The sequence below is a fragment of the Balaenoptera acutorostrata genome, chromosome 14 (assembly GCF_949987535.1).
Source record: "Balaenoptera acutorostrata chromosome 14, mBalAcu1.1, whole genome shotgun sequence".
NCBI lineage: Eukaryota > Metazoa > Chordata > Mammalia > Artiodactyla > Balaenopteridae > Balaenoptera > Balaenoptera acutorostrata.
Window position 1 is genome coordinate 79,179,005 of NC_080077.1, and position 9,395 is coordinate 79,188,399.

The 9,395-nt window shown below is 39.6% G+C and overlaps 1 protein-coding gene across 1 annotated transcript in view; it reads right to left on the reverse strand.

Annotated features, from left to right (window-relative positions):
• Positions 1-7,605, reverse strand: part of IRAK1BP1 (interleukin 1 receptor associated kinase 1 binding protein 1) — a 34,275-nt gene extending 26,670 nt beyond the window's left edge. The window contains exon 1 of the mRNA XM_007167976.2: positions 7,229-7,605. Within this exon, the coding sequence (XP_007168038.2) occupies positions 7,229-7,543 (315 nt within the window). The 5' untranslated portion in view covers positions 7,544-7,605. The remainder of the gene's footprint in view (positions 1-7,228) is intronic.
• Between the last annotated feature and the right edge of the window lie 1,790 nt (positions 7,606-9,395).

Genomic DNA, 9,395 nt, shown 5'->3' on the forward strand with positions numbered 1-9,395 from the left:
GCTATGTGTCTCACGGACATCTCTGGTAAGCAGAAGTATTTCATATATGTGGCCTCTACAATATACTGGCTTAATTTTCTCTTTAAGCTAAAACGAAAAAATTTGGAGAAATTTTTTGAGTCTTTATAAAACGAAAATGGGTGCAACTCCGCACCCCCTCCCAGGCCCCACATTACTGTTTGCGTAAAAATACTGAAGTATCAATTTATGCAAAGCTTTACCAGGGGGAAGACCTTCAGGATGGCGGACGAGTAAGACGTGGAGATCACCTTCCTCCCCACAAATACATCAGAAATACATCTACATGTGGAACAGCTTCTACAGAACACCTACTGAACACTGGCAGAAGACCTCAGACTTCCCAAAAGGGTCTTGGTGCTCCAGTGGGGACTCAGGCCTGTGTCTCTGAGGTGGGAGAGCCAAGTTCAGGACACTGGTCCACCAGAGACCTCCCAGCTCCACGAAATATCAAAGGACAAAAGCTCTCTCAGAAATCTCCATCTCAATGCTAGGACCCAGCTCCACTCAACAACCAGCAAGCTACAGTGCTGGACACCCTATGCCAAACAACTAGCAAGACAGGAACACAACTCCACTCATTAGCAGAGAGGCTGCCTAAAATCATAATAAGGTCACAGAAACCCCAAAACACACCACCGGACGTGGTCCTGCCCACCAGAAAGACAAGATCCAGCCTCATCCACCAGAACACAGGCACCAGTCCCCTCAACCAGGAAGCCTACACAACCCACTGAACCAACCTTAGCCACTGGGGGCAGACAGCAAAAACAACGGGAACTACGAACTTGCAGCCTGAGAAAAGGAGACTCCAAACACAGTAAGTTGAGTAAAATCAGAAGACAGAGAAACACACAGTAGATGAAGGAGCAGGGTCAAAACACACCAGACGTAACAAATGAAGAGGAAATAGGCAGCTACCTGAAAAAGAATTCAGAATAATGATAGTAAAGATGACCCAAAATCTTGTAAACAGAATGGAGAATACAAGAAACATTTAACAAGGACCTAGAAGAACTAAAGAGCAAACAAACGATGAACAACACAACAAACGAAATTAAAAATTCTCTACAAGGAATCAATAGCAGAATAACAGAGGCAGAAGAACAGATAAGTGACCTGGAAGATAAAATAGTGGAAATAACTACTGCAGAGCAGAATAAAGAAAAAACAATGAAAAGAATTGAGAACAGTCTTTGAGACCTCTGGGACAATATTAAATGCACCAATATTGGAATTACAGGGGTCCCAGAAAAAGAACAGAAAAAGAAAGGGACTGAGAAAATATTTCAAGAGATCATAGCTGAAAACTTCCCTAATATGGGAAAGGTAATAGTCAATCAAGTCCAGGAAGCACAGAGAGTCCCATGCAGGATAAATCCAAGGAGAAACACACCAAGACACATATTAATCAAATTATCAAAAATTAAATACAAAGAAAAAATATTAAAAGCAGCAAGGGAAAAACAACAAATAACATACAAGGGAATCCCCATAAGGTTAACAGCTGATCTTTCAGCAGAAAATCTGCAAGCCAGAAGGGAGTGGCAGGACATATTTAAAGTGATGAAAGGGAAAAACCTAAAAGCAAGATTACTCTATCCAGCAAGGATCTCATTCAGATTCAATGGAGAAATTAAAACCTTTACAGACAAGCAAAAGCTAAGAGAATTCAGCACCACCAAACCAGCTTTACAACAAATGCTAAAGGAACTTCTCTAGACAGGAAACACAAGAGAAGGAAAAGACGTACAAAATCAAACCCAAAACAATTAAGAAATGGTAATAGGAACATACATATCGATAACTACCTTAAATGTAAAGGGATTAAATGCTCCAACCAAAAGACATAGACTGGCTGAATGGATACAAAAACAAGACCAGTACATATGCTGTCTACAAGAGACCCACTTCAGACCTAGGGACACATACAGAAAGTGAGGGGATGGAAAAAGATATTCCATGCAAATGGAAATCAAGAGAAAGCTGGAGTAGCAATTCTCATCTCAGACAAAATAGACTTTAAAATAAAGACTATTACAAGAGACAAAGAAGGACACTATATAATGATCAAGGGGATCAATCCAAGAAGATATAACAATTGTAAATATTTATGCACCCAACATAGGAGCACCTCAATACATAAGGCAAGTGCTAACAGCCACAAAAGGGGAAATCGGCAGTAACACAATCATAGTAGGGGACTTTAATACCCCCCTTTCACCAATGGACAGATCATCCAAAATGAAAATAAATAAGGGAGCACAAGCTTTACATGATACATTAAACAAGATGGACTTAATTGCTATTTATAGGACATTCCATCCAAAAACAACAGAATAAAATTTTTTCTCAAGTGCTCATGGAACATTTTCCAGGATAGATCATATCTTGGGTCACAAATCAAGCCTTGGTAAATTTAAGAAAATTAAAATCGTATCAACTATCTTTTCCAACCACAATGCTATGAGACTAGATATCAATTACAGGAAAAATTCTGTAAAAAATACAAACACACGGAGGCTAAACAATACACTACTAAATAACCAAGAGATCACTGAGGAAATCAAAAAATACCTAGAAACAAATGACAATTAAAACATGATGACCAAAAACCTATGGGATGCAACAAAAGCAGTTCTAAGAGGGAAGTTTATAGCAATACAATCCTACCTCAAGAAGCAAGAAACACCTCAAATAAACAACCTAAACTTACATCTACAGCAATTAGAGAAAGAAGAATAAAAAAACCCCAGAGTTAGCAGAAGGAAAGAAATCATAAAGATCATATCAGAAATAAATGAAAAAGAAATGATAGCAAAGATCAATAAAACTAAAAGCTGGTTCTTTGACAAGATAAACAAAATTGATAAACCATTAGCCAGACTCATCAAGAAAAAGAGGGAGAAGACTCAAATCAACAGAATTAGAAATGAAAAAGAAGTAACAACTGACACTGCAGAAATACAAAGGATCATGAGAGATTACTACAAGCAACTCTATATACCAATAAAATGGACAACCTGGAAGAAATGGACAAATTCGTAGAAAAGCACAATCTTCTGAGACTGAACCAGGAAGAAATACAAAATATAAACAGACCAATCACAAGCACTGAAATTGAAACTGTGATTAAAAATCTTCTGACAAACAAAAGCCCAGGACCAGATGGCTTCACAGGCAAATTCTATCTAACATTTAGAGAAGAGCTAACACCTATCCTTCTCAAACTCTTCCAAAATATAGCAGAGGGAGAAACACTCTCAAACTCACCCTATGAGGCCACCATCACGCTGATACCAAAACCAGACAAAGATGTTCCGAAGAAAGAAAACTTCAGGCCAATATCACTGATGAACACGAATGCAAAAATCCTCAACAAAATACTAGCAAACAGAATCCAACACCACATTAAAAGGATCATACACCATGATCACCTCACATTTATCCTAGGAATGCAAGGATTCTTTAATATACACAAATCAATCAATGTGATAAACCATATTAACAAACTGAAGGAGAAAAACCATATGATCATCTCAATAGATGCAGAAATAGCTTTTGACAAAATTCAACACCCATTTATGATAAGAACCCTCCAGAAAGTAGGCATAGAGGGAACTTACCTCAACATAATAAAGGCCATATATGACAAACCCACAGCCAACATCGTTCTCAATGGTGAAAAACTGAAACCATTTCCTCTAAGATCAGGAACAAGACAAGGTTGTCCACTCTCACCACTATTATTCAACAGTTTTGGAAGTTTTAGCCACATCAAACAGAGAAGAAAAAGAAATAAAAGGAATCCAAATTGGAAAAGAAGACGTAAACTTGTCACTGTTTGCAGATGACATAGAGAATCCTAAAGATGCTACCAGGAAACTACTAGAGCTAATCAATGAATTTGGTAAACTGGCAGGATACAAAATTAATGCACAGAAATCTCTTGCATTCCTATACACTAATGATGAAAAAATCTGAAAGAGAAATTAAGGAAACACTCCCATTTACCATTGCAACAAAAAGAATAAAATACCTAGGAATAAACCTACTTAAGGAGACAAAAGACCTGTATGGAGAAAACTATAAGACACTAATGAAAGAAATTAAAGATGATACAAACAGATGGAGACATATAGCATGTTCTTGGATTGGAAGAATCAACATTGTGAAAATGACTCTACTACCTAAAGCAATCTACAGATTCAATGCAATCCCTATCAAACTACCACTGGCATTTTTCACAGAACTAGAACAAAAAATTTCACAATTTGTATGGAAACACAAAAGACCCCGAATAGCCAAAGCAATTTTGAGAAAGAAAAACGGAGCTGGAGGAATCAGGCTCCCTGACTTCAGACTCTACTACAAAGCTACAGTAATCAAGACAGTATGGTACTGGCACAAAAACAGAAATATAGATCAATGGAACAGGATAGAAAGCCCACAGATAAACCCATGCACATATGGTCACCTTATTTTTGATAAAGGAGGCAAAAATATACAATGGAGAAAAGACAGCCTGTTCAATTAGTGGTACTGGGAAAACTGGACAGCTACATTTAAAAGAATGAAATTAGAACACTCCCTAACACCATACACAATAATAAACTTACAATGGATTAAAGACCTAAATGTAAGGCCAGACACCATCAAACTCTTAGCGGAAAACATAGGCAGAACACTCTATGACATAAAGCACAGCAAAATCCTTTTTGAGCCACCTCCTAGAGTAATGAAAATAAAAACAAAAATAAACAAATGGGACCTAATGAAACTTCAAAGCTTTTGCACAGCAAAGGAAACCATAAACAAGACAAAAAGACAACCCTCAGAATGGGAGAAAATATTTGCAAATGAAGCAACTGACAAAGGATTAATCTCCAAAATTTAAAAGCAGCTCATGCAGCTCAATATAAAAAAAACAAACAACCCAATCCAAAAATGGGCAGAAGACCTAAATAGGCATTTCTCCAAAGAAGATATACAGATTGCCAACAAACACATGAAAGAATGCTCAACATCATTAATCAGTAGAGAAGGGCAAATCAAAAGTACAGTGAGATATCATCTCACACCAGTCAGCATGGCCATCATCAAAAAATCTACAAACAGTAAATGCTGGAGAGGGTGTGGAGAAAAGGGAACCCTCTTGCACTGTTGGTGAGAATGTAGATTGATACAGCCACTATGGAGACCAGTATGGAGGTTCCTTAAGAAACTAAAAATAGATCTACCATATGACCCAGCAATCCCACTACTGGGCATATACCCTGAGAAAACCATAGTTCAAAAAGAATCATGTACCACAATGTTCACTGCAGCTCTGTTTACAATAGCCAGGACATGGAAGCAACCTAAGTGTCCATCGACAGGTGAATGGATACAGAAGATGTGGCACATATATACAATGGAATATTACTCAGCCATAAAAAGAAATGAAATGGAGGTATTTGTAGTGAGGTGGATGGAGTTAGAGTCTGTCATACAGAGTGAAGTAAGTCAGAAAGAGAAAAACAAATACTGTATGCTAACACATATATATAGAATCTAAAAAAAAAATGGTCAGAAGAACCTAGGGGCAGGACAGGAATAAAGATGCAGACCTACTAGAGAATGTACTTGAGGACACGGGGAGGGGGAAGGGTAAGCTGGGACAAAGTGAGAGAGTGGCATGGACATATATACACTACCAAATGTAAAATAGCTAGCTAGTGGGAAGCAGCCACATAGCACAGGGAGATCAGCTCCGTGCTTTGTGACCACCTAGAGGGGTGGGATAGGTAGGGTGGGAGGCAGGGAGATGCAAGAGGGAAGAGATATGGGAACATATGTATATGTATAACTGATTCACTTTGTTACAAAGCAGAAACTAACAGACCACTGTAAAGCAATTATACTCCAATAAAGATGTTAAAAAAAAAAAAAACCCACAATGAGGTATCACTTCACACTGGTCAGAATGGCCATCATCAAAAAATCTACAAACAATAAATGCTGGAGAGGGTGTGGAGAAAAGGGAACCCTCCTGCACTGTGGGTGGGAATGTAAATTGATACAGCCAGTATGGAGAACAGTATGGAGGTTCCTTAAAAAACTAAAAATAGAACTACCATACGACCCAGCAATCCCACTACTGGGCATATACCCTGAGAAAACCATAATTCAAAAAGAGTCATGTACCACAATGTTCATTGCAGCTCTATTTACAATAGCCAGGACATGGAAGCAACCTAAGTGTCCATGGACAGACGAATGGATAAAGAAGATGTGGTACATATATACAATGGAATATTACTCAGCCATAAAAAGAAAAGAAATTGAGTTATTTGTAGTGAGGTGGATGGACCTAGCGTCTGTCATACAGAGTGAAGTAAGTCAGAAAGAGAAAAATTAATACCATATGCTAACACATATATATGGAATATATATTTCAAAAAAAGGTACTGAAGAACCTAGGGGCAGGACAGGAATAAAGACGCAGACGTAGAGAATGGACTTGAGGACACGGGGAGGGGGAAGGGTAAGCTGGGATGAAGTCAGAGAGTAGCATGGACATATATACACTACCAAATGTAAAATAGATAGCTAGTGGGAAGCAGCCGCATAGCACAGGGAGATCAGCTTGGTGCTTTGTGACCCCTAGAGGGGTGGGATAGGGAGAGTGGGAGGGAGGGAGACGCAAGAGGGAGGAGATATGGGTATATATTTATATGTATAGCTGATTCATTTTGTTATAAAGCAGAAACTAACACACCGTTGTAAAGCAATTATACTCCAATAAAGATGTTAAAAAAAAAAAAAAAGCTTTACCAGTTTGGGAGCAAGCCCTGTTTTTCACTTACTAATTCCGTCGTGCAGAATAAAAAAAAAATAATGATTTAGTGTCTAGCACACTACTTAGGCAAGCATTTACATCTAATGTTTCAAGTTTAACACTTCGTCATTTCAACGTTAAAAACAAAATTATTGCAGCAAATATCGCCAAATAAAACCCCATTCAATTTGAATTCTTTTATTTTACAAGTCTCTGCAGCTGATAATTACTTTCATCAAGAAGGACGGGCCAGAGATTCACTCTGCCAGGTCCTCGCGCCTTCTAATGCCACCGATGATACAAAAGTGTCCCAGACGCTCCCCACCCCCCAACCTCCGCCGCCGGGTTTTCTTGCGCAGGCTAGAAGCTCCTCGCCCGCGGACCCCTCACCTGCACGCCCTGCTGCTGGAGGGTCTGCGTGACGTAGTCCAGGCGGCGACAAACGCTCTTCTTGGCCTCGGCCGCCGCCTCCTTGGTGCTGCTCATCTGCACGACCACCTGCGCCCGGTCGGGGGTCGCAGACACCTCCGCAGTGCCGCTTACATGCACCTCGCGGGTGGCAGTCTGGGCCTGCGCTGAGGAGAGAGGGCGGCGGAGGCCGGGCAGCGTCTCTCCGCCCGAGAGCAGATAGTTCTCCCGGCCCCGGTCAGCCCAGGGAACCAGTTCCACGAATACCCGGGACTGAGGGGCCTGTTGCAAAGACATAGTGAGGGCAGCTGGGTTTCCATAGCAACTCAGAGCCGACGGCGGCCGCAGGGGCCCAAGCGCGTCAGGGCTTGCGCCTGCGCGGCGCAAAGAATGCCGGGATGGGTTTGGAGATCTAGGAGCTTGTGGCGCGAGGTACTTAGTCCTTGCGGAGCGTCTTAACGCGTCTCCTTTACAAGTTGTTGGCTGAGCGGGTCGCTCTGTTTTTTTAACTTGTTTAACTTCCGGCCTTCAAAAACCGTAGAGAGGTTTCTCTGCGGCCTCCCTCTCAGTGAGCTCCCATTTCCACGCTCTCCGTCGGCCTCGGCCGGCCACGTACCTTGCCTACCTTGGAAGCTTCCTGATAGGCCCCGTGGCGCTTTTATCTTTCTCTGATGCCAGTCTGCGATTGTCACAGCTTTGTCTTTCCTTTTCTCTGACTTTCCCATTTCACTTGGGCACAGCTTTCTGGACCGCGCAGCACCATGGATCGCCAGAGATTTGTGTTGGAATGAAATGCTCTTTACCAGTTTGATCTTGGAAGTTTATGATTCCTCGAATCTCAGTTTCATCGTCTATAAAGCCGTGTTGATGATACATTCACATTTGCAATGTGGTTATAAAGTGTTTGCCATATGGAAAACAGAAAATAATGGATAGTAGTAATAACTAAAGCTTTGGCATGCTTTTCAAGTATGTCGAATTTTCTCTAAAATTTCTGGAATGGTTCTGGCCCTGAATAAGGACAGGCGAAACTCAAGCGGTAGCAAAGCACATACAACATGGACATTGCAGGGCCGGTACTACTTAGTTCTTGTCTATACCCTTTGCTTGGCACAACAACAGAATCCTTAACCCAGTGACCTGCATTAAGTAGGTTTTCTTCTTACCAATAAGTAATGATGTACAAAAATAGCCCTCCTATACCATGAGGAAAAAATTTTTTTTTTGGATAACTAATTTAAAAAAAAAAGGACAACTATTCTCTTGAAAGGAGCCTGAACAAGCCAACTGACAATCTTCAGGTAGTTTCTTCTCTATCATTTTTCTTTTATTTCTGATTAGTATAATTCAATTAAATCAGATGGTACCCCCTCCCCCTTCATTTGGCTCATTACTGGGTGAAGTAGTTTTGTATATATTTATTTTGATGTTTATTATTAGCTAAAAACAATTATATGTTAGTATTTTAATTTAAAAACTTTCCCACCATAATTTTTTAAGTAATTTGAGTCACCCGAAATAATGTTTCTTGAATTTCGTAGAAAATTCTTTTTCTTTAATGATAAATGTGGAAAAATATAATCTCCAAAATGAACTATTGAATGAATGAATGTCATAAGTAAGAAGCAATAGGAGTTTTAAGTGCATATAAATAATTAGGGTATGATAAAAGTAGGTTTTAAATGGGAAAATGAGTAAGTGGTACAGGGATAATTGGTTGGCTATGTGAAAAAAGAATTGATCTGGATCTTACATCATGCACTAAAAATAAAATTCATATGAGACAAAAAAAATAGTAAGAGAACATGGGTGAATATAAATATAATTCTGGGAATGGGAAGAACTTTCTAGGCATGATTTCAAATGCAGCAACCGTAAGAAAAGGTCTGAAAAATTTGACTACACTGAAACAACTTCAGTATGTGAAACAAAACAAAAAGATGAAGGGGAAAATAAATTGGGGAAAATATTTGTGTAAAAAGCGAATAGTCAATGTTTAGTGAGCTCTTACCAGAATAAAATGAAAGAAAACTGAATAATGAACACAGAGGCAAACCGCTGGTTAGTCAGGGCTGCCATAATAAAATACCGTGGAGTAGATGGCTTAATAGAAATTTGCTTTGTCTGGAGGCTAGAAATCCAAGATGAA